Genomic DNA, 26,306 nt, shown 5'->3' with positions numbered 1-26,306 from the left:
AGTATTGTGGAGTAACTACAATGTTGTTGATCCATCCTCAGTTTTCTCCTATCACAGACATTAAACTCTGTAACTGTTTTAAAGTCACCATTGACATCATGGTGATTTCCCTGAGCGTTTTCCTTCCTTTCGTAAAACAGAATTCCACTTTGACATTATTGGGTATTGTGTGTAGGTCAGTGACAAAAATCTCAATTTAATCCATTTTAAATTCAGGCTGTAACACAAGAAAATGTGGAAAAAGTCAAGGGGTGTGAATACTTTATGAAGGCACTGTAGTGTTCACCAGTAGTGCATCGTCCCAATTTATCACTCATTACTACTTAAATTACTACATAAATTACTACTGGTTTACTACACATCTCAATAGCAATCAAGTAGTAAAACCAGTACGCTTTGTGTAGATCTTGTGTAGTAGTGATGAGCATTAATTCATTAGTGCTTTTTCATGAGGGTCAACTTACCCCACTCTCCCCTATCACCATTTTCTGACTATTTTAGTGTGGAACGAATTGAGGACAATAAAGCAATGTGTTTTGAGGTTTTGAACGTTTCAAGGTTGCAAATGAAATCTAACCAAGATTTCTACTTGTTCCTCAGTTTTAGGTGCTTGCTAGTGCCATAGTGTGGTTGCCAATATCCCAGATGTCTTTTGACTCTCTTACCCAATCCATCATCCAGCACAAGGAAACTAACACAATTCACAATCTATTCCCATGTTAAAGGGGTCATTTCACTTGATGGAAAGGTTTAAAAACTGGAACTAAGCTATATGGAATTGTTTTAAGATGGTCATACCAAGGATCATTTAGCTACATAAAGAGCCATGTTTTAATGGGCCTTGTTGGCCATCCTCAGGCTCTTATTAACAGAACATGTAGGCCTAGGTTTTTTAATCAATCCATTAGCCTATTTAATTAAATTATTGTTCAATCTTTTATTCATTTATGAAGATGTCTCCCCTCATAGATAAACATCGGCGGCTGAAATAAACTAAACAAATTACCCACTGGGCACACAATGAAATTACGTTTAATTGACGTCTGGCCCAGTGGGGAGGCTCCTATTAGTGCAGTAGTGTGATGCATCCTCAGTTTAGTTTACATTTTTTAACAACAGCTGCCAGACTGCACACCATACATGAGGAAAAAAAGGAGAAGGTGGGTGTCAGAAAAATGTTTAAAGGCACAAAACAATGATGCTCTTTAAAGTCACCCACTATACCCAGCAGCCTTCAGGTGCATTAAAAGAGAGGTCGCTGACTCATCGCTGTAGGTTCTCACAGACAGACCTGTTCTGTTGGGGATGCAACTCGTATGAGCTGATATATCTCTGCTTTAACACAGAACAGTCATTTAATCTGTTTGTAAAGGATGTTATAACAATTCACACATTACACATTACTAGCCCTCCTTGCGTCTCACGACCCATTTGAGATCCCTTTCTTGCAACTAACTACTTTTCATGTTCCATTGACTCCACTCTCCAGACAGTACACTTCCTTGCAGGCATCACTGGAGCATATTCAATGGGTTGGTCATCCTAATTAATGTGGATGGTGAAGCCTTCCTGATCCCATCCATGGCAGCCAAGACATGCCAGTCAGAAGGAAGGTGTCAAGATCCAACTGCCTTGGTTTGGGGCATCAGTAGGCTGAGCACGCAGATCCATCTCAATGCTCGGTCCAACACCATCATTTACAATGGGATACCGCTCTGCATACAGGATACAGAACACAGGACTGAGTCCCGTGGAGGGAAGCATCAAGGTTATGTCTGTGATGTACAAACAGTGTGAAGGAAGGATCAGAGTTGATATGGTGGGGAATGAGAATGTGGTTCACTCACTGTGTAGGTTCATTGCAATGGCTGAAGTTGTTGAAATGGTCTTGAATATGACTGCACACAAAAGAAAACCATGGTCAGAGGACACGCACACACTGAGTGTACAAAACATTAAGAACACCTGCTCTTTCCATGACATAGACTGACCAGATGAATCCAGGTGAAAGCTATTATCCCTTATTGATGTCACTTGTTAAATCCACTTAAATCAGTGTAGATGAAGGGGAGGAGACAGGTTAAAGGACTTTTAAGCCTTGAGACAATTGAGACATGGATTGTGCATGTGTGCCATTCATCTACACTGTGAATGGGCAAGACAAAATATTTAAGTGCTTTTGAACGGGGTATGGTAGTAGGTGCCAAGCGCACCGGTTTGAGTGTCTCAAGAACTGCATCAAGAATGGTCCACCACCCAAAGGACATCCAGCCAACTTGACACAACTGTGGGAAGCATTGGAGTCAACATGGGCCAGCATCCCTGTGGAACGCTTTCGACACCTTGTAGAGTCTATGCCCTGATGAATTGAGGCTGTTCTGAGGGGGTGCAACTCAATATTAGGAAGGTGCTGCAGCCCACCAACACACATGTTACACAGCTTGCTTAATAGGTCATAGTGCATAGCTAGCCTTTTAGGTTATACAATTTGATGCCCCGACAAATTAAGGCTGTTCTTAGAGCAAAAAAAGGGGGGAAGGGGGGGGGGTTCAATATGGAAAGTATTCCTTCGGAAAGTATTCAGACCCCTTTACTTTTTCCACATTTTGTTACATTACATCCTTATTCTAAAATTGATTAAATAAAACAATTTCCTCAGCAATCTATACATAATACCCCATAATGACAAAGCGAAAACAGGTTTTGGGGTTGTTTTTCAGCGGCAGGGACTGGGAGACTAGGCAGGATCGAGGCAAAGATGAACGGAGCAAAGTACAGAGAGATCCTTGATGAAAACCTGCTCCAGAGCGCTCAGGGCCTCAGACTGGGGTGAAGGTTCACCTTCCAACAGGACAACGACCCTAAGCACACAGCCAAGACAACACAGGAGTGGCTTCGGGACAAGTCTCTGAATGTCCTTGAGAGAATGCCAAGAGTGTGCAAAGCTGTCATCAAGGCAAAGGGTGGCTATTTGAATAATCTCAAATATAACATATTTTTTGATTTGTTTAACACTTTTGTGGTTACTACATGATTCCATATGTGTTATTTCATAGTTTTGATGTCTTCACTATTATTCTACAATGTAAAAAATAGTAAAAATAAAGAAAAACCCTTGAATGAGTAGGTGTGTCCAAACTTTTGACTGGTAGTGTATATATACATGGCTCTGACCATGGTGCAGCAGTTTCTATAGGACTAAGTTTTGTCAATAGGGCTACCTGTGTAAACGCAGCCATTGAATCATCATATAGCAGAGATTGTGTACACACAGAATGTTCTTGATGTGTGGAATAGGCTACATCATGCTGTGGTATAAATTAATGTTTAAATGGTGGGCTGCCATCCCAAAAATGTAATCATATGATTATGTTCGAGGAGCATCAATGTCCTCTTAATTGAGTCGGTGTGTGTTTCTGTTGTGAATTACCTCAGGCAATATGAAAGGCTGATTCCAACCCTCAGGATGCATTAAGATATCATACGCAAAGCCATGAATTTTATAATTGTACAATTTGTCATGGGTGTAAAAAAAAAAAATGCACCAGTTCTGTTCAAAAGAACACGGTCAATATTAAAACAGGAAACAAAACAATCACTGAGTCTATTATAACCACGGAAAATGTAATAGATTACATTTCCTCACAACAAATAGCGCCTGCTCTGATGGTATCCTATCTTTCCTTGGAAGACATTTAAAATTAGAACAATATTATAGAGTGTCTGTAATAATTAAATGAGAATAACATTAAATGAAGTGTAATATATTCATGTACAACCATGAATAGGTATTCTTGTACACTCAAAATGACAGTGCAGTAGTTGGGACAAATTGTACTCTACATTGACAACCAAGGTATTAAAGTTTTGTCATAATATGCAATAGCCTTGACTGACAGAGAAAAATCTATTTATAAAGTTCTACAAACAGTGAGATGAAAACATCAAAGTACTGCATAGAGTTGCTAAGCAACTGGCCATGGGAGCAAACAAACCGAAGTGGGTGGGGTAGGATAGGATCTAATCATAATCATTTGCTGCTTTGAAGAAGAAGAAAAGAAAACGAAGAATTTTTTTTAAAAGTGGTCATCAGCACTTTTCTCAGATTGTATTGAAGTGGTACATCACATTAGGGAAAAGATTTGAGAGTAATGAGCAAAGGGAAATAGATGTGCACAAAAATAATATTAATTAGATGAATAATTCATACAGATACAGTTGAATAATTTGTGCAATCACTGCATTTGGTGTAAAATGGCTCCATAGTCATAAAACCTCCACTTTGTGAATTATGTCTGCATCCAATATTGTCTAGACTGGGCAAGAAAGTGGCAAACAAGTAATGACACACAAATTATGAAAACTGGCACGTCGAGGACTGGGTTCAGCACAAAGAAAGTCAACAAGTCCTCATTAAATTGTACAGTATCTGATTCACAACAATGGTCAGGTGAATATTGATATGTTTGACATCTGCCTACCTGAGAAAGAAAACAGGAGCAGGTAGACATGCCATCTTGATTTTCAACCATTAATTCATACTTCTAACTTAAAGCCTTTCAAATAAACTAGTACATGTATGTATCTTCAGGCTGAATCCTCACACTGACACCAGTGCATGATTTCTGAGTGAAAGTCAGTAATTCGATGGGTGCATATCAAATTACGATGCGTTCTGTCATCACAGTGATTTGTGTCATGATGCCTTGGGCAGGTTGTCCTCTGGTGTCGCCTCGTACTCCTTATGGACGTCCAACAAGCCATATAGAGACTCCAGGATGGCTAGTATCCTACTCTGGATGGAGTTGACCTGTTCAGTTGGGCAGTACTCATCCAGACTGGATCTGCCAAACAAAACAGTGATTCAATCAGCTGTCAAATTGTCCAATAACACATGCAAACTGTCCAAATTTCAGAATAACATGATTGAACACAAACTTGCAATTCCGTCATTCAAAAAACGATGTCATCCAGTCAAAGGTGATGCATCATTATACTTTGTTAAATGGACTGTGTCTGCATGAAAAAGAACAACTTTGCTAAAAATACAATGACTAAGGTGTTTGTGTCAACTGATGCAAGATCAGCATTATTTGAAGATTAGATCGACATTTCTTAGTAGCAGAACAAAATGTGCCAATACGGGTCAAGACTACGTTTTCACATGCCTTTGTTATCAAACACTAACTGAATGAGTCAGTACTTCATTAACTTTCTGTCTTGCTCCATCTTGCAAATAGCAAATTGATGGCTGTCAACAATAAAAATAAAAATAAACAGTTTGCTACATGTCCAATGTTCCTTCAGCAAGCTACAAATCCCATTTTCGTTGAATAAGTAAGATGGCTGTTTTCCAGGGAGGGCGCTGACGTACCTGGATACAGTGACAAGGGTGGGCTTCGGCAGGGCCTCCAGGACGAGCTCCACCGCCAGGACCAGTCTCTCAATCTCCTCCTCACTACTGATGTGGTGGGGCAGCTCCGAATAGTCACAGGTCAGCCCCGCCTGGTGCACCTTCATCATCATCATTACCATTATCACAGAGGGAGAGGAAGGGAGACACAATCACAAGTCAGACCCAGCTTGTACACCTTCATCATCATCATCATAACCATCACATAGGAAGGGAGAGACAATAATGTCAGCCAACCACATAATGAAAGCCATCTTTTTTATCATCATGGTGCCTTTCAGAGTAAAGGTTGGAAAGAGGCAGGGATCAAAAATCTAACCCATTTAGCTGTTAATGGGACAGGCTATATTTATATATTGACCATCATAATTAGTGCTACATTATGTTCTTCCTCATCTTATTTTCCTTCCCTGAAAGAATGTAATTAGAAATGTAGAAAAAAACACACTAATGGTGATGACTATGTTGGTGAAAGAAGCTGTTTACCATTTCGTAGTCAGGGGCCTCGTTTCGATTCCGCAGGCTTCCCACTAGTTTGACCAGAGATGTCATCCTAAAAACAACAGGAAAATAACAACTTTTAAAATAAGTATTTGATATTTTCCACCATGATCATCACCCTACAGTACCACGCCTGTACAGTATCTCTCTATCTAAAATGACAGCCTAATCTAATTCAGACTGTGTGAGAGGCAGACAACAGAGGTGATCAACCCCAGAGGAAAACTTTGATTAAAGGTATTATATCAGTTGTTCATGGGAAAGACAGTAGGCCTAGATCTACAGTGCCTTCAGAAAGTATTCATACCCCTCGACTTATTCCACATTTTGTTGTGTTACAGCCTGAATTAAATATTGATACAATTAATTGTTTTGCTCACCCATTTACACACAATACCCTATAATGACAAAGTGAAAAAATATTTTTAGAAATGTTTGCCAATTTATTGAAAATGAAGTACAGAAATATATCATTTACATAAGTATTCACACCCCTGAGTCAATACGTTAGAATCACCTTTGGCAGAGATTACAGCTGTGAGTCTTTCTGGGTAAATCCCTAAGAGTTTTGCACACCTGGATTGTACATTATTTGCACATTATTCTTTTTAAAAAATATTCAAGCTCTGTCAAGTTGGTTGTTGATCATTGCTAGACAGCCATTTTCAAGACTTGACATAGATTTTCAAGACATTTTAAGTCAAAACTGTAACTAGGCCACTCAGGAACATTCAATGTCATCTTGGTAAGCAACTCCAGTGTATATTTGTCCTTGCGTTTTAGGTTATTGTCCCACTGAAAGGAGAATTTGTCTCCCAGTGTCTGTTGGAAAATAGACTGAACCCAGTTTTCTTCTAGGATTTTGCCTGTGCTTAGCTCTATTCTGTTTATTTTCATCCCAAAAAAACTCCATAGTCCATGCCGATGACAAGCATACCCATAACATGATGCAGCCATGCTTGAAAATATGATGCAACCATGCTTGAAAATATGAAAAGTGGTACTCAGTGATGTGTTGTGTTTACCCCAAACATAACACTTTGTATTCAGGACATAAAGTACATTTCTTAGCCACATGTTTTGCATCTTTACTTTAGTGCCTTATTGCAAACAGGATGCATGTTTTGGAATATTTTTACTCTCTACAGGATTCCTTCTTTTCACTCTGTCAATTAGGTTAGTATTGAGGAGTAACTACAATGTTGTTGATCCATCCTCAGTTTTCTCCTATCACAGCCATTAAACTCTGTAATTGTTTTAGTCACCATTGGCCTCATAGTGAAATCCCTGAGCGGTTTCCCTCCTTTCCAGGAACTGAGTTAGGATGGACGCCTGTATCTTTGTAGTGACTGGGTGTATTGACACACCATCCAAAGTTTAATTAATGACTTCACCATGCTCAAAGGGATATTCAATGTCAGTTTTTATATTTTTTATTTACCAATCTACCAATAGGTGGCTTTCTTTGCGAGCCATTGAAATACCTCCCTGGTCTTTGTGGTTGAATCTCTGTTTGAAATTCACTGCTCGACTGAGGGACCTTACAGCTTGCCGTAACAAAGGGGTTTAATACTTATTGACTCAAGACATTTCAGCTTTTCATTTTTAATTAAAGTGTAAAAAAATTGAAGGATTCTAAGGATAGAAGGGTTCTGAGGATTAGGCCTAGTTGGGCTGATGCAGAAATGACTGCCTGGCAGGTACAGGAGATTTACTCAGCATCGCCAGCCCAGATACCGTAAGGAAGGTAGAGGAGATTTACCCTACCCAGGGTTGGCAGCCCAGCGCCTGACCGTCTCCTCACTATCATCGTCCACCAGGTCTGCAAATGCTGCTTCCAGATCCTCCAGCTGCCGGATACGTCTCTCCACACACTCTGTCAACTCCTCCTGAAAACAACACAACATGACACAGTTGTAGTGTACAGCAGCGGAGAAACACCACATGCTTCTGATATAGAGACACCTTCCAACACACATTACACCTTCAGAACAGACAAAGTATTTTCTTTCACCTCGTCTGGGTCTTCTCTAGGTTTCCTGAAGCTGTATAGCTCCTGTAGAATAGTGTACTCCTCCTATGGTATACAGAGGAGGGGGTGTAAAACTGATGGCGTCAAATCATAAGACGAATGCCAAGGAAAAACCAACGTCTAAACACCTTACAACACTTCTGCTGATTCTAAGTAAGATATCTGCTACATCTCGGCAGTATATGTTTTCTTGAGAATGTTAATAAGCCTCTGGTATCCAATAGTAACCGATAATTGCCTTTACCTGTGTATACATCTCCTTGAAGGGATTCTTACAAGAGAAAAAATCAAGGTCGATGTCAAGTATGTATGGATCAGTTTGTTTGATAACGGAGAGAAGGCTGTTCACAGCGTAGGTCGTTGAACCCTCATCATTGTCAGTCTTTGAACAAGGCTGTTTGAGTGGCTCCTTTTCCTCTTCTCTGTTGTTGCCATGGCTGCTGGTCCCTGAGGTTCTACTGCCACCTGGTGGCTGAACGCTGTCAGCACAGCTACTAGAGCTGCTCTCAGACTTGGAAGCTGAAGCAGATGAGGATTGAGCATCATTCACATCCCCAGCTCCCTTTTTCTCTATCCTGGGTCTTTTGGCAGAGCTCTTCCCAATGTCCCTCTCCATGTCTCTCCTCTGGCAACACGCCACGGGGTTCACTAAGACAACACTAAGTCCCAGAGGTTTAGGATTCTCCAGCTGATCCTGAGGAACATACAGGCCGTCACTTAAAAAGTAGTCGTCCTTACTTGTAACTCTGAAACAAACCAAACAAAGTACAAATAAGAAACATATTTGGGTCAAACCATACCTTCCTGTATTAAATGTCCAGATAATCAGGAAGTGATTGGCTAAGAAAACCAGTGTTGTGTCAGGTGGGTTAATGACCTGATGGTGGTTGTGGAGGAGTCTTTTCCCACAGAAAAGGCGTGCTCTCCTTCCTTGATCTGTTGTGCCCAGTGGGGATGGAGCCAAGCCACGTGAGACACATGCCCAGCATATACCATGGGCATGATCCAGTTCTCAATGCTCAGCTCACTGCAAAAAAAAAAAGAACAATACATGATCAGTGAGTGAATGCATGTAATGTATATGCAAATACTGGTCATGTCATGCCCTATTTATTCAGTGAAATTGAATGAATTTTAGTCTGTGCTGTAGGCTACCTGAAGAGGTAACTTAGCAAACAAAGATTTCAAGGATATATAAAATGTGGGATGATGGCATGTCCGTGTCCATACAGTATGTTTGCTGGTACAGTATAGGCTAGTCTCCCTGTTCATTAGTAACCCCACCTGAGCAAGGTGTCCTTGTCAAACACAGTGTCTGCAGGCATATTGACAGGTATGAGGAGGTCTGGGTGGGAATCCAGATGGACCATCTTGATGTTCTTCAGTGGCAAGTGCCTTGATGCTATAGCCCGATATATAGGACTTACCACCTGAGGGACACATTGCAACAGATAAGATAGATACTTTCTCAAAATTGATAGATTTTTTTTTTGGGGGGGGGGGGGGGGGGTCAGTGTTACCTATCTATATCTAGCCCATAGGGTTCTGGAGAGCTACTGGGTGTGCAGGCTTTTGTTCGAGCCCTAAGCTAACGTTACATTTTAAATAATCAATTAAAATCATGATCTCCAGTCTGGATAACAAAGTATTGAATTTGATGTGTTGGCGCTGGCCTGGAACAAAAGCCTGGTTGTTCAGAACCAGAAAGGAGACCTGATCTCGTCACAATTATAGAGTAAGCATGCATGAAGCCTCTTAGTAAAGTAGCTAGCTAACGTTAGCCAGCTAGCTAATGTAAGCCAGCTAGCTAATGTAATGTGATCTCTTAGCCAGCTAGAGAATTTGCTATTTTGAGAAAGTGAGGTAGCATCTCACAGGGATGTACTGTAGATCGACATTGTAGAGACATTCAAATGGGGAATACATTATATTTGTACAGTGTGCAACTAGCTAGCAAGATAACGTTAGATATTGCAGAAATGTGGCTAGCTAGCTAAAAATAGCTATTGCTAGCAAAATGTTCTTACATCACAGTGGTCTTCTACAATCCATACGGGCAAATCTGCATAAACCCTTTTCGATGGCGGATAACTCATTTTTCAGTCCGAAGTTGTTTTTACCTGTGAGCTAAGTCAATTTAAAATGATCTTACAAATGTTATCTAGGAAGACTCAGATTTCCATGCGACACCTGAATGAAAACAAAACCCAAACACGACCGCCTCTCTCGCTCATATGTCTGACTTTCCATTGGCTAGTATTTGAAAGCCAGCTTGTGATTGGTGCGATTGTGTCCACCGTCTCTTTTACGCCGACTGGAAACACACGGTCGAATAGTTGGAGCATGTGTCATGCGTTAAAATGTTAGTTTTTATATTTTACTCTCGATTTATAACTCATGAAAAACGGTTGTAGGAGCCAACGAGTCAGTCTACGGTGATAGTAGGCTACTATCAGAAAGATTGAAATATATTTGGTAAACTTCTGCCCTCTATTGTTCAGTACAAAAAGTGAAGGTCAACTTTCAGCTAATGTCTTCAACGTTAGTTTTTGTACTGATGAGGTTTGGATCTTTTCTCTACACTGATCCTCAAAACAACTTCATCTGCAACATGGTTAGCGATCAGAGAGACAGCAGCCCTACCCACTCTGATGGAGCCATTTCCTGTTTGCTTTGATGCCTGTTCAAAGCAAAGCAACATCATTTATCTTTTATACTCTGCCTCAGAATTATTGATTTGGCTGCATGTTGCCTAGTTAAGCCTACAACAAAAATGTCACTGCAAGCCTATTCCCACGTCCATTTCGATAAAGAATGTTGTAATTGCATAGATCTCTCCGCGTGGCTTTGAAACAACTGGGTTGTGCTTTCCTCTGCTCTGATCAATATAGCCTTATATCAATTACTTATATTAAAAATACAATACAGATGGGCAAATTATGTCTGCATGGTACCCCTGTAGGCTAAATACCTTAGGACGGGTTTCAAATCTCACTTCAAATCTCTCCAACTCTATTGCTGATAGCCAGCAGAAACATTTAGCACATTTGCAATTGGATTGACTTGTGTCAACCTTTTCTGCGATTGGATTGACTTGTGTGAACCTTTTCTGAAATGGAGACTACTCAGCAGAGCAGAGATACATGAGAAGAGTGCCAATTCAAAAACTTGCATGACAGTATAGTACTGTCATTTACGTTTTTGAATTGGCACTCTGCTCATTTTATTATTGTTATTTTCTTGTCCTTTGAGCAGTATATCTCCTGTACCTTACTCATCCCTCCAGCTCTCACACACTGCCTGTCAAATAGGTGGCTGGCTCAGAGTTCACATCAGATACCTCAAGTCTGGGAGTTTCAAAGCTCTGCCACAAGTTTAAGGTGCTGCAGAGTAATCTTTTGTTGAATTATTCCTCATGTTATATGCCTTTCACACCCTCTGAGTCCGCAACTGTTTGAAAGTCCACCAGAAGGTGAGACAAGAAGAAGGTAGAGAGAAACTTTGATACAGTGTTATTCATCTATACTGTAAGCGTCCTACAGTGCTCTGTGCCATGTCAGTTTGAAATGGCAGGAATATCTCTCTCTGTGTTGCTCAGGACACACTGACCACTCTCATTTTGGAATATTAGTTTAGGTTTTTGGCAGGGCCTTGTTAAATAAATGATACCTGTCTGAGGGATTTCTATGTTCTTCACCAAGGCTCTCTATCCCTTTTTACCCTTAATCATTTCTCCCCTTCACCCTCTCTGCATCTCTCTCACTGTGCAGTGTGCACACTCTTACTGTATTCTATTCTGTATGCTATGTTTGTGCGATTTAGATCTCTCTCGCTTGCTCTCTCTCTGTATCTCTATCTCTCTTTCTCTTTCATTGTCTTAAATGTGTTTTATTTATAAACCCCTACACGTTCTTGCTGCCTCATCTCATATCAGTGATGTATTCATCATCAACCTCCTGTTGTTTTTCTCTCTCAAAGTTCTAAATGGAATGACTGTGCCAGTGTGTGTGTACGGCTTATGTGGCTCATCCCACACAGCCGTGGCTTTCCTATCCAGTGCATCTGCCACATGGCCCTGGGCCCTTTGGCTGGCTGATTGGTCGCGGCTTCAAAGCCCAGTCCGCTGGAGGTGAGTGGGTTGCTGGGAAAGTGGAGGCTTCCTGAATCTCGCTAACCGTTGAGGATGAGGAAGTGGTGGGGGTAGACTTACTTGACAAAAAGGACTGATTTGATTTCCCTGAAATTCCCTCCTCTATGATCAGTGCCTCCTGGCCCTCTCTCTCCTTTTCTTACCTCTTCAACTGCCCTCTCAGATTTTCCTTTGATTTTATTCTCTCTTCTTGCCATGATTCTCTTTGTGAGTGCTCAGTCAGACATGGTTTTATGGTTATAAAAACATATTCATTCTGATGTTAAAATTTTGACTTCAGTATTTCTGGTTGAGTGAGTCTCTGTTTATTCAGACGTAAAGAACTTCTCGGTGGATTTTGACAGTTCTTCAAAATACTGTTGAACTTTGAGGTTTTATTTATAGCAGAAGTATTTGGGAATCACACAATCCAGCTGCTTATCGGAACAAGCCTTTCTGGCACCTATCATGAGCACATATCATCTCTACAGTATGTTATGAAGGCACACACACTGGTGTAATTACTGTAAACAGCATCTCAAGAGATTTATTTTATTTTTATGTTTCCAATGATGATGCAAATTATATATTTCCTTGCCAACTGCTGGTACATCATTTTGTACACTTACACATGATCACATACACACGTGTGTCCTGTTTAGGTCTACAGTATGTCTTTCCCAACTTCAGTCCTCAAGTACCCCCAACAGTACACATGTTGGTTGTAGCCCTGGACAAGCACACCTCGTACAACTCACCAAGGGCTTGATGATTAGTTAACAAGCTGAATCAGGTGTGCTTGTCTGGGACTACAATAAAAATGTGTACTGTTGAGGGTTCTTGAGTACTGGAGTTGGGAAACACTATGACTGTCCTAAATAAGGTGAGCCCATTCCTTGACACACCAGCAGAGAGCGCTATTTATCATAAAATTTCACAATGTCAATGATATGAGCCATATTTTATGCAAGGAAATTAGTACCCACAAGCAAGGTAATGCAATGCAGAACTGAAGTTATAAAGATGTTGTTGGGTTCTAGCTTGTGTGATGCATTTCTTAACTATTTCAAGACACAACTTACTAAATCTGGCCAAGCCATCATCTCACTGGCTAGGATGATGAAGTGATGTGCTTGTTCCTCATTCCAGTCATGTTCACTCCAGGATTATGATTGGTGCCTTGCTTCCTCTAGTGTGCTCTGTGTCTCTCATTATGAAGTGTGCCATGGCCTTTCCGCTGTACCGTAGTAATTATTGTGGCAGCTTACCATGTTACAGCAGAAACAAGACTTAGAACATCTGCCTATCCAACAGGGCCAAACAGATGAGCTCTTTCTTTATCAGTTTGAACGATTTTGGATGTGTACGGGATGACAATGAACGTAAAACAAGTAATACACTGGTGTTATTGTTAGGATTATGTATCGGATGGATATAATTTCTGATTTCACTATGACTTTACTGTGTGTTGTCCCTGATGCTTAATCAGTTAATACTGTGTGCTTGTCCAAAGCATTGCATCTAATCAGTGATGAGCTCTGACAATCTGTACAAGTGGATGTCCCATGTCATGATGTTGAGATGTCATCCACTGCACGCCATGCATGTTTACATAGATTGAACACATTTGTTGAATCAAAACAAATCAAATATGTATATTTGCAGGACTAGGATATGGTCATTCCGTGTAAACCTTGTGTTTTGAGTCTCAGTCTGAAGGGGACCAAGCTTGGCTGTCCACTTGTTTTAGTTATCTGAAAAGTTTATTCTCTTCTCACCACTACATTTCTTGGATGGTTGAACTCTTTTCATCATAGTGTGATGGGATGTTTTGTTACATATTCAGTTCTACAGATGCCCTTTCATCATCCCAGCCATCCAACCAGGCACTCAGGCAGGACACTGAAGCTCTTATGCATCTTATCTCTGCCTTCAGGTTTCATGAATAATAAACAGACACAGAATACTAAAGCTAAGAACATGGCCAGAATGGGGCTCCCTCTGGAAAGCGAAGGCTCCAGTCCCACTGAACTTTCTGGATCAGTGACGTGGAAATAGATGGGCTTTTCTGATATTCTGGTTGGTCATCTCTCCCCGACCGTGGATAAAAGTGTCTCATAAACTATTGGTGACCCATCTCTCCATCTCCATGTTTCCTACAGCCTGTGAGCTTGATAAGGTAATAGACATTTTAGTGATACCGTCGTATGTGAAAAAGATGGAGTGTTTGAATAGGGTCCCATGCAATGTATATTGTTTACTAAAGTGATGGGCATGTTGTGGCTGTCGTATCGGGTGAATGCTGGCAATTATTGCTGATAAACAAAGGAGTCCGCTCATACTGAACTTTGATATCACAAGCTTTCAGCATGAGCTTACAGGTGTCAAGATCACCCGGAGAACGGCATCCCCCAAATTGCAATGGCCGCTCTGCCCTCTCCTTCGTTTTTCCCCCAGTATATATAATCTCCCCAAGATGTGGGTGGCTCCCTCTACTGTCCAATCCCCTGTCTACAACACACTTCCTGTCTGTTGTATGTGGCGTTACACTAAAACATTCCCTCTTGATACTAAAATCAACATTCTTTCAGTTCCACTTAAAAACCATTAACAAAGACATAATCCTAATACACTACATTTCCCCCCTTCGAGACGAACTAAAAGTCTCGAAAACAAACAGAATAGGATTATGACAAGTAACAATTTATCTTATTGAGTATCTTTAACATTAAACCAAAAACATTTCCCTCTGGAGTGTAAATACCTTTCTATGAAATATGAATAAATGTTTATGAAGTGTGAATACATTACTATGAAATATGAACAAATCTTTATGGAGTGTGAGAGCGAAAAACTGTCTGGCAACCTTCGTTCCAAATCCATCCATCAATCAAGACAGTAAAATTCTCTCACGGTCCCTCTGCCCCAGGCAACCACCTAGGTACTCCCAATGAATTCATAAATCTTTATAAATGCATTTGAAACTATGATGCAATTAAATACACATGTAAGGCCCTGCAAACAAAATACTATCCAACAAATGTCCACTCTAAGGCTGGTCAACCCATTGGACCCTACAGTGGACCTCTCCCTGCCTAGACTCCCTGTCCCTAAGCATTCACAAAATAAACAAAAACATCTAAGATCCCCACATGTATTCAATAACATCAAATATCATTCTACAAAAATTAATACCTAAGAATATGACACAAATTATGTATTACACATGCAAATATGTCTATATTTCATTGCAGACACTGGAATGTAGTCCACTACACTTCATCTCCCCTGTAGTCTCCTCTTCCAATGTATTGTTGATGATGGAATCGGAATCTTTCCACACCTTCTTTGTTCCATCTCCTCCAGTCATTGTCCTTTCATATTGTCCCTTCATATTGTCCTTGTTTGAGTATTTCAATCTCCACATATTCCCCCAAATGCTTCTGGAAGAAAAGAAAAGACCAAACAGTATCTTTTGCAAAACAACCCTTTCAACTTAAACATCAATATCAACTAAGAATATAAAAATTATATATAAATGATGTATGAATCAATATAAATGATAGAATAATGAAATAGGATAATTATTCATTCATACACTTCCCCCCTTTGATTCATACAATCATACTAAAATCACCCTAATATTGAATTATTTTTTTTGAAAAATGATCAAATATTCAAAAAGGATATTTATCATCCAGTCCCACTTGTCCATCTTCATCCAGATCAGGAACAGTCAACACCGGCATCTGAGTGTTGTCTCCAGGCATCACTACTCCAACCTATCTCAATATCATAACTTTCTCAAAGGTCAGTAACACATTACAAACATCACACACAGTGCTACCAAAGCTGCCATTAAAATCTAATCCATCACTGCTCCTACTGGGCCTAACTGATCTTGCAACCAAGTCTTCGCTGACCATCCAGCTCCTTCAGATCTACCAAACGCATCCCTTATATATTTCAACGCATAGTGATACTATGTGAACTATCTGGAATCAAAGTATAGCTAATATTATCAATATGATCTGCCAAAAATGTTACACCATACCATGGAAAAAGTCCCCCCTTCTCTCTTAGACTTATCCTTCAATGATAGGCTTGAAGACTATGACATGTCGCCATGTCTCTTTTCACCCTATTTCCAAACCTAGATTTATCTGTGTCCGGTGGTACCCCTCTTTTAATGGTAAAAGCCTCATATGGAAGCTTCAACGTTGACATGTAACAACATCCTGTCCATCCATAGGGTAAGAATATATACGCTTTATCACCACAAACCCTCCAAATCTCTAAAATTCCCAATAGTCACATTGTCAGGCAAAAGCTAATATTTTAACCATCAAAGTCCTGCTCTTCTTACTAACTGGAACATAAAAAGTTACATTATATTTGTCATTTCTAACCTTATGTTCATGCTTATCCAAAGTCATCATATAATCATCACCATCTGATATTCCCATAAACATACCCCTTACATCATATGTTTTATTAGAACAAAAACAACTTTTAGCCCTCAATGGTTTCACCTCCAATGCTTCAGGGTTCGCTGTTACCTGATTTTTCTTCCCATTTAACAAATCCCATAGGGTAATTCATTTAACCAAGAACACTTAAACCTAGGCTTAAACAAATGTTTGACGACGACATTATTTTATCTGTTACTGATTGTTGTTGCTGATACAACAGTCATGACAAAGCATAAGATTGACACATACTTGATAGAGGTCGAGCGACCGTCTCTAAAATGTTTGGTGCTGGAATTCTCAACAGACATGGACCCTCAAGATTCCTCACTGATCTTACAGAATGAGCTGCTGGAACCAAAGATTCCTACCTGCCCATCTATCTCTAATTTTCACAACAGAAGAATCAAACCCATCCATTTAGTTTCTCTCTTCCCTAACGAGCGGTACTGATCAGATACCTCTCCTTGTCTGTCATTAAAATCAAAGACCTCATCCTGTACCTCCATGATAGTATCCTTCACTATTTCAGATGAATCTATATTGACAGCACTCTCTATCCGTATCATAAACCCCTGAGTCTCTCTTGCTACCTCCTTTAATTTCAGAAAAGTTGTTGTCGGTGTCGGTGTCATACTTCCTACATTTGCTATTGCCATCGTATCATTAATCCCTTTCCAAAGTTACCATTAAAGTAGTTGATTTAGTTGATGTATTAACACCCTTAACTACTTCTAGTGGGAAAGCTACCGATATCCTATGTGTATTATTTACTGTTGGAGTGGCCACTGTAATAATATACTTCTCCTGACCTCCTTTGGTGACTGCGGAAACTTCAACAGATTTCAAATCTTCCATTATAAGCGTCACTTTACGAATTACATAGCCTTTTAACCAATAATTCTTAACCGGAACAAATTTTAATGCTTGCACTAGATAAGTACACATATATTCTCCCTGATCTTTCTCTGTAATATTCCGCAAAATAAATGAACAATCACTCATAACCCTCTTCCACTTCATATTGTTGTACAAACTATACCTCATTTGATTAGGTGCAACAGCTTCTACATCTGGTCCTGATAACAATACTTCTTCTCCATAATTATCTCTCCATGTGGGAGGAACGTCCCCATCCTAACCCTAATAACAGTCTTTTCCTCTAAACTTGGTGCTGGAGCTATTGGTTCCCTTATAATCAAATGCGATATATTTATGGCTTTAATAACTATCAATGTTGAAAGAGTTAAATTGCTTCTCACTGTTGTTTTAATAGACTGAAGTGTTGATGTCCTTATTGTTACTTCATCTAGTTTCCCCAAAGCTTTGAACTCTTTGCTTGTACTTCCATCTATCACCACTAGTGTCACTTTTTCAACTCTCAGTCCTACCTCTAATCCCTGACTTTCAAACTTTTGATTATAAAAAATACACCTACAATTACCTTGATCTTCCTACTCTAAAATGTCCTTCACCACTGTTCTCTCTCTTACTACTAACTTTGAAACTTAGCTTACTGTCTTAGAGTCCCTTCAACCTAGTTCTCCTAACTTATTTTAATCTAATCTTTTCTCCTAACCTTTAAAAACCTTTTCCACTGATTTATTCACAAAATCCCTTTACCACCAACTTTTTAGGATATGTGATTGGGAAGTCCCCACATGCTTCTGACTTCTTTACACACAGACTTGGCAAACGACTAAACACCTTTTAGCCTAGCCTGAAATCTCTTGGTGTAAGAATGTAACCCAGAATAACAGTCGGGTTATTTTTCAGACAGATTGTCTAATAGGCAGTCTAATAGATTATCATCCTTCCTATGATATTATCTTTTTAAGCAAATATGATTCCCAAAAACCCTACTTTTTAAAATCTTCTACCAGACAGCCGTTTAGTGTACATCTTATTGTACAATTCAATTTAAACAATGCATCTCTTCCCAACAATGCAATAGGTATATGTTCTAATATTAGTATGTCTATTTTAATTTCTCTTTGAGTTCTATAGCAGAGCTCAATTGGTTCCTTAAGAGTAATTAACTGTTTTACTACCCCAAATCCCTATCCTAATTAGTTAATTTTACATAGTGAGATGTTTAACCTCTTTAGGCTGAACACAGATAAACGTTTTTCCACTATTCACTATCACTTCTCATAGTCCTTTGTTTTCACTTCAATTGTTAGATATTTTCTCTTCTTCTCTAAATCGGTGCTATCAGCTGACACCCCCCTTCGTATCTTCTAGGCTCTAGAATCCTTAGGGTTCACCTGGAGAACAGGTGATCTTGACTGGCCCCTGTATCTTCCTTAAAACTGTTCTCTGTTGTTTCCTCCTGGCCCATTGCACTCACAGGTAAAGTGACCACCCTGTCCATAATTATAACAGTCTTCTGGAGATTGCTGGAAGTGTAGCTGAAATCTTCCTCCTCCTTCTAAGCCTTCTCGTCCTCTTCCTCTCCAATTCTGTGTCTGTCCAGAAACTGGCTGAGGATATGAAACACCTGGTACCCCCTTGGTGGCTGGTACAATTGCGGTTGGCCTTGTTCAGTTGAAGCTGTAACAGTGATTGTTGATTTGGTTCACTCTGATTCTTCATAACCAAAGCTTCTCTTCTCCACCAGTTGTATGATTGAGTTTTCTGAGAGTTTCTTGATCCTGTTCTTTCTTGCTGTTGACATATCAGGATTCTTCAAAAGCTTATATTCTAAGTTCGGTCCTCGAAATATCATCTTCCATCATCTTCTTACTATTGGCCTTTCCTTGACCTCAATGTATTATTCTTCTTCTCCAATTCTTGGGATTATTTTCTCAGCAGGTTTTCTCCTTCTGTATCTTCTCTTCTTGAGTTGTTCATCCAGTTGTGTTACTTCTTCTAAACTAGTCGCTTTATCCAGGCATGATAAGCATCGGTCTATATCTCCTTCTATTTCTTCTGTGCCAGTCCTTGTAGGATAAACTCCTTTTGAATACACAGCACCTTTAGTCTCCTCTTTATCGCTGTCTTCATCTGAACTCGAATCTCTAGTATCCTTCTTTCCTCTCTTGCCAACTTCCTTCTGATCACAGAGTCATATCCACCCATGATCTCTTCTCAATCACTCTGATCTTCATCTCTGATGCAATAATCACCCTGCTGGATGATCACTGGAAGCTGAGGATAAACATTCCTAAGCTCTACTTCCTTCTCGTAAGGTGGGGGTGTTTTTGCTGAATCCGTATGTGAGAAAGGTGTACTAACTTCTGCCATTAGTTTTTCTGTCACCTTCTCTATACCTTTGTTTATCTTATCGCTGGAATCTTTTATCAGTTTTTGTTTGAGAATGAAGGGCAACTTTTGTTTCATTTGCCGGATAACCTAACACTACTTTAGTTAAAGGATTACTATTTTGTACTATACCAACCGGTGTAATCACTTTCATAGCCTTGATGTCGTTTTTCCCCATTGTAACAACCCTTTTATATTCCTTTATCGTGAATTATTTTATTTTAGACTATATAGCCTATAGCTTCCCCCCTTTAATTATTAATATAAACCAAACAACCCCAAATTTTTTTTTATTTTATTTTATTTTTTATTTTTTAAATAAATCAACCAAAATATGAATGAAAAAATTCAATTAAATTTTTTATTCAAAAACCATTTCTAATTAAAATAAAAAATCAATTAAAAAAATCAATTAAAAATTATGAATAATTAAAACCAATTTTTATTTCTATATCTTATCTTACCAATTTATATGTTCTAATATTAGTGGTGGTTATCTTACCACAACCCATCAGGAAAGTATATGTAAGTTAGTCAACTTCAAAGCAATCCCAAAAACAAAGCCTTCTAACCTTACAACACTACAATTCCCATAAACCCCCTTGCTCTATAAGCACCTAATTATCTTAATTTTACCGAATAATGTCAGTACTCGATTCCCAACACAACTCCAATCAACCCAAGTGATGAACATAGCCTCCAAAATGCAATTTTTAATGAATCAGTATTTGCCAAGCCTGTGCGAAATTGTCATAACATCAGATATCCTGTAGGGGAAGATTTTGTAAACCGACAGTACCCAAACCCCTTGAATGATCCTCTGTCGCGTCACGTGACGTGTACGTCAGCACCCCCTCTCTTTCTCTCTCTCTCTCTCGTCGTATCGTCCTATTGCTCCTCTCATATGACAAAAGAACAGAGAAACAGACAAATATTTTAGTAGTTAATGCAATACTGAGTTACTTCCAGCATTCAATATTCCTTCGTTTACATTCGCTCTAAGAATGAACTCAGGACTAAATAGATCGCTCAAAAACATTTTTATTTCATTTTAATCCGTCATTTAATTTAATTCATTATAATTCGTCAACATATATCTAATTTATAAATTCACTACATCTCAACAAATAGTTTCATTTTCAAACAACAGCCGCTTTAAACTAGAAGATTTAATTCATTTTCAAATCTTTCCTCTTTGTTCCCTCGTCTGTGTTTCTCTGTCTCCCCCTGCAGCAAAGCCCAACAGAAATATGACACTTTACCCACAATCCCCCTGTTGTAGTTTTAGTACCCACCGTGTTGTAGTTTAGTACCGTAAACCAACGTCTCATAATCTCGTGCAATAAACTCCAACTCCCACGTTTTGTAGTGTAGTGTCGTAAAATTAAACACATGCGCAATACATTAAAAAATACTTTTTCACCGTGGAAGGGAGATTCTTAGATCTCTCCCCAACCCCAAATAGACAGTTTAACAGTCCTGCTGTACCTCCGTTTTCCCCTCATAGTCAACAACATTTAACAGCGCTCACAAAACCTAGAACCGAAATTCTACAGACAAACATAATTTAAGAGGCTTTATTCCATTGCAGTGGACCTCCACGGTCACATGTTAGCATGCAGCATATTAGCATTTAGCATTAGCATTTAGCATTAGCCTGTATGCACCATGTAGCATGAAAACAATGCACCTGACATTGCGCCTTTAATTACTTTTTCCTTTTTCCTAACTTTAGGCTGCCGTGAGTATGGATATTTTATGAGCGGTCACCCCCAAACAGATACCCCGTCGGATAGAAGATGAGCAGCAACTTACAATAAATCTATAACCCAACCCCAGTCCAAGACTGACCTGACAACACCTAGCGCGTTACCAGGATTAATGGCCCACCCTATGGTCGCCCCGTTTGTTCCGAGGGCTTATCAAATCCTGCAATGTCCTAACTTGTATACATATCCTGGCCCAGATTGTTCTTGACTTCCTATTCAAGCAACACATCTCTATAGCCAATATATAGGCTCTACCCACTTTTGCGCTGTTTTAAATTTTTTATAATGATTAGCCAGACCCCCTGTTCTCAGCAATAACGCCACACGAGGCACATTTCGGTCCTAATGGTACATCCCTCCAGTGTACAATCACATAGCATCCAAACTAACAACTTCCAAAGCTGTGAGGAAAACTCACCCTTGTCTGGCCATGACTTCAAAACGAGTTAGCTTGGCGGCAACGAATGCAACAAAGAAGATTTGCAGACCAGCCCCACGTTGGGCGCCATTTGTCGTATCGGGTGAATGCTGGCAATTATTGCTGATAAACAAAGGAGTCCGCTCATACTGAACTTTGATATCACAAGCTTTCAGCATGAGCTTACAGGTGTCAAGATCACCCGGAGAACGGCATCCCCCGAATTGCAATGGCCGCTCTGCCCTCTCCTTCGTTTTTCCCCCAGTATATATAATCTCCCCAAGATGTGGGTGGCTCCCTCTACTGTCCAATCCCCTGTCTACAACACACTTCCTGTCTGTTGTATGTGGCGTTACACTAAAACATTCCCTCTTGATACTAAAATCAACATTCTTTCAGTTCCACTTAAAAACCATTAACAAAGACATAATCCTAATACACTACATGGCCCTAAAAAATACAATCCTTATTATTCCGGGTCTGGGTGGATTCACCGTTGGCAAGAGTCACCCACTAAATGGCTGATAGAGAAGCACACAAACCATACTCACAGACTAATGGGGTTTCAGGTTGATATGACTTTTGACCTTCTGGTGTGCTAGGAAGAGCCAGGCTTGGTAGTCAAAATAAGGAGTCCCTCTGGTCTGTAACCATAGGAATGTGTCTTACAAACGCTAGACAGGGGATACTCCTGAAACAGTAGGACTATAATGTATTAATTAGGGACAGATCGAAAAGTAATGTAGGGGAGGGGTGGTCCTAAATAGGGGAGGATTGTCAAAATGTAGTTTTTGTTTTGGGGAGGGTTGTGTGGTTTCTTTTTCCCCTGGTTTACATTTGCTCTTGCTCATATTTTCCCTATAAACAATGGATTTACTTACTTTTGATATTACCTTAATAAAGTTTAGAATTGTTTGTGAAGGTTTGGTATGGTGTGGCTATTATTAAGCTTGAGCTACTGCAGGCCTATGATATGAAGGCAGTGTGCCCCGGCGCTCCAACTGACTGACAGTTGAACTTGATTTGAGGAAGGCTGTTTCAGGCCTACCAGAGTTACTCCTATAATCTAACAATATATTCGGATAGAAAAGTGAGGGAAAAAAGTATTTGATCCCCTGCTGATTTTGTACATTTGCCCACTGACAAAGACATGATCAGTCTATAATTTTAATGGTATGTTTATTTGAACAGTGAGAGACAGAATACAAAAAAAAAATCTAGAAAAACGCATGTCAAAAATGTTATAAATTGATTTGCATTTTAATTAGGGAAATAAGTATTTGACCCCTCTGCAAAACATGACTTAGTACTTGGTGGCAAAACCCTTGTTGGCAATCACAGAGGTCAGACGTTTCTTGTAGTTGGCCACCAGGTTTGCACACATCTCAGGAGGGATTTTGTCCCACTCCTCTTTGCAGATCTTCTCCAAGTCATTAAGGTTTCGAGGCTGACGTTTGGCAACTCAAACCTTCAGCTCCCTCCACAGATTTTCTATGGGATTAAGGTCTGGAGACTGGCTAGGCCACTCCAGGACCTTAATGTGCTTCTTCTTGAGCCACTCATTTGTTGCCTTGGCTGTGTGTTTTGGGTCATTGTCATGCTGGAATACCCATCCACAACCCATTTTCAATGCCCTGGCTGAGGGAAGGAGGTTCTCACCCAAGATTTGACGGTACATGGCCCCGTCCATCGTCCCTTTGATGCGGTGAAGTTGTCCTGTCCCCTTAGCAGAAAAACACCCCCAAAGCACAATGTTTCCACCTTCATGTTTGACAATGGGGATGGTGTTCTTGGGGTCATAGGCAGCATTCCTCCTCCTCCAAACACGGCGAGTTGAGTTGATGCCAAAGAGCTCGATTTTGGTCTAGTCTGACCACAACACTTTCGCCCAGTTCTCCTCTGAATCATTCAGATGTTCATTGGCAAACTTCAGACAGGCCTGTATATGTGCTTTCTTGAGCAGGGGGACCTTGCGGGCGCTGCAGGATTTCAGTCCTTCACGGCGTAGTGTGTTACCAATTGTTTTCTTGGTGACTATGGTCCCAGCTGCCTTGGGATCATTGACAAGATCCTCCCGTGTAGTTCTGTGCTGATTCCTCACCGTTCTCATGATCATTGCAACTCCACGAGGTGAGATTTTGCATGGAGCCCCAGGCCGAGGGAGATTGACAGTTATTTTGTGTTTCTTCCATTTGCGAATAATCGCACCAACTGTTGTCACCTTCTCACCAAGCTCCTTGGCAATGGTCTTGTAGCCCATTCCAGCCTTGTGTAGGTCTACAATCCTGTATATGTGCTTTCTTGAGCAGGGGGACCTTGCGGGCGCTGCAGGATTTCAGTCCTTCACGGCGTAGTGTGTTACCAATTGTTTTCTTGGTGACTATGGTCCCAGCTGCCTTGGGATCATTGACAAGATCCTCCCGTGTAGTTCTGTGCTGATTCCTCACCGTTCTCATGATCATTGCAACTCCACGAGGTGAGATCTTGCATGGAGCCCCAGGCCGAGGGAGATTGACAGTTATTTTGTGTTTCTTCCATTTGCGAATAATCGCACCATTGGAGAGCTCTTTGGTCTTGGCCATGGTGGAGAGTTTGGAATCTGATTGATTGATTGCTTCTGTGGACAGGTGTCTTTTATACAGGGAACAAACTGAGATTAGGAGCACTCCCTTTAAGAGTGTGCTCCTAATCTCAGCTCGTTACCTGTATAAAACACACCTGGGAGCAATACATCTTTCTGATTGAGAGGGGGTCAAATACTTATTTCCCTCATTAAAATGCAAATCAATTTATAACATTTTTGACATGCGTTATTCTGGATTTTTTTGTTGTTATTCTGTCTCTCACTGTTCAAATAAACCTACCATTAAAATTATAGACTGATCATTTCATTGTCAGTGGGCAAACGTACAAAATCAGCAGGGGATCAAATACTTTTTTCCCTCAATGTATATATGTATAGCAGACGCAGTAGCCATCTGACATAAATCAATGCATGTCGGTGTCGTAGCATGCCACTGGCATATCTCTATCTCTCTGGAGTTTAGCTTTTTTCCTTTATATATATATATATACAGTGGCTTGCGAAAGTATTCACCTCCCCCTAGGCATTTTTCCTATTTTGTTGCCTTACAACCTGGAATTAAAAATGATTTTTGGGGGGTTGGTATCATTTGACTTACACAACATGCCTACCACTTTGAAGATGCAAAATATTTTTTATTGTGAAATAAACAAGAAATAAGACAAAAAAACTGCAAACTTGAGCGTGCATAACTATTCACCCCCCCCCCCCCCAAAGTCAATACTTTGTAGAGCCACCTTTTGCAGCAATTACAGCTGCAAGTCTCTTGGGGTATGTCTCTATAAGCTTGGCACATCTAGCCACTGGGATTTTTGCCCATTCTTCAAGGCAAAACTGCTCCAGCTCCTTCAAGTTGGATGGGTTCCACTGGTGTACAGCAATCTTTAAGTCATACCACAGATTCTCAATTGGATTGAGGTCTGGGCTTTGACTAGGCCATTCCAAGACATTTAAATGTTTCCCCTTAAACCACTTGAGTGTTGCTTTAGCAGTATGCTTAGGGTCATTGTCCTGCTGGAAGGTGAACCTCCGTCCCAGTCTCAAATCTCTGGAAGACTGAAACAGGGTTCCCTCAAGAATTTCCCTGTATTTAGTGCCATCCATCATTCCTTCAATTCTGACCAGTTTCCCATTCCCTGCCGATGAAAAACATCCCCACAGCATGATGCTGCCACCACCATGCTTCACTGTGGGGATGGTGTTCTCGGGGTGATGAGAGGTGTTGGGTTTGCGCCAGACATTGCATTTTCTTTCATGGCCAAAAAGCTCAATTTTAGTCTAATCTGACCAGAGTACCTTCTTCCATATGTTTGGGGAGTATTCCACATGCCTTTTGGCGAACACCAAACGTGTTTGCTTTTTTTAAAATTAAGCAATGGCTTTTTTCTGCCCAGCTCTGTGGAGTGTACGGCTTAAAGTGATCCTATGGACACATACTCTAATCTCCGCTGTGGAGCTTTGCAGCTCCTTCAGGGTTATCTTTGGTCTCTTTGTTGCCTCTTTGATGAATGCCCTCCTTGCCTGGTCCATGAGTTTTGCTGGGCGGCCCTCTCTTGGCAGGTTTGTTTGCCATATTCTTTCCATTTTTAAATAATGGATTTAAATGGTGCTCCGTGGGATGTTCAAAGTGTCAGATATTTTTTTATAACCCAACCCTGATCTGTACTTCCCCACAACTTTGTCCCTGACCTGTTTGGAGAGCTCCTTGGTCATAATGGTGCCGTTTG

General features: G+C 40.3%; 1 protein-coding gene across 1 annotated transcript; it reads right to left on the bottom strand.

Moving 5' to 3' along the window:
* Positions 1–3,479: 3,479 nt before the first annotated feature.
* Positions 3,480–10,186, bottom strand: cUnh5orf22 (chromosome Un C5orf22 homolog). Its single transcript, XM_084139177.1, has 9 exons — positions 9,974–10,186; positions 9,231–9,376; positions 8,824–8,973; positions 8,191–8,692; positions 7,929–7,991; positions 7,682–7,803; positions 5,900–5,966; positions 5,375–5,514; positions 3,480–4,844 (listed from the first exon to the last, which is right to left on the bottom strand). The coding sequence occupies exons 1-9, from the start codon at positions 10,040–10,042 to the stop codon at positions 4,697–4,699; spliced, it is 1,407 nt and encodes a 468-aa protein (XP_083995303.1). The 5' UTR covers positions 10,043–10,186; the 3' UTR covers positions 3,480–4,696.
* Positions 10,187–26,306: the final 16,120 nt, after the last annotated feature.

The sequence above is a fragment of the Coregonus lavaretus genome (assembly GCF_964263955.1).
Source record: "Coregonus lavaretus genome assembly, chromosome: 23".
Lineage (NCBI taxonomy): Eukaryota > Metazoa > Chordata > Actinopteri > Salmoniformes > Salmonidae > Coregonus > Coregonus lavaretus.
This window is presented reverse-complemented; position numbering and strand designations above follow the sequence as displayed.

What these genes read in the sequence shown, in the direction of transcription:
- cUnh5orf22 (XM_084139177.1), bottom strand. Translation starts at nt 10,042, where the DNA reads ATGAGTTATCCGCCATCGAAAAGGGTTTATGCAGATTTGCCCGTATGG. An exon ending in TTGTAGAAGACCACTGTGAT is followed by an intron (nt 9,377 to 9,973) that starts GTAAGAACATTT and finishes TGTGTCCCTCAG; the next exon opens with GTGGTAAGTCCTATATATCG. An exon ending in CGCTGGGCTGCCAACCCTGG is followed by an intron (nt 5,967 to 7,681) that starts GTAGGGTAAATC and finishes TGTTGTTTTTAG; the next exon opens with GATGACATCTCTGGTCAAAC.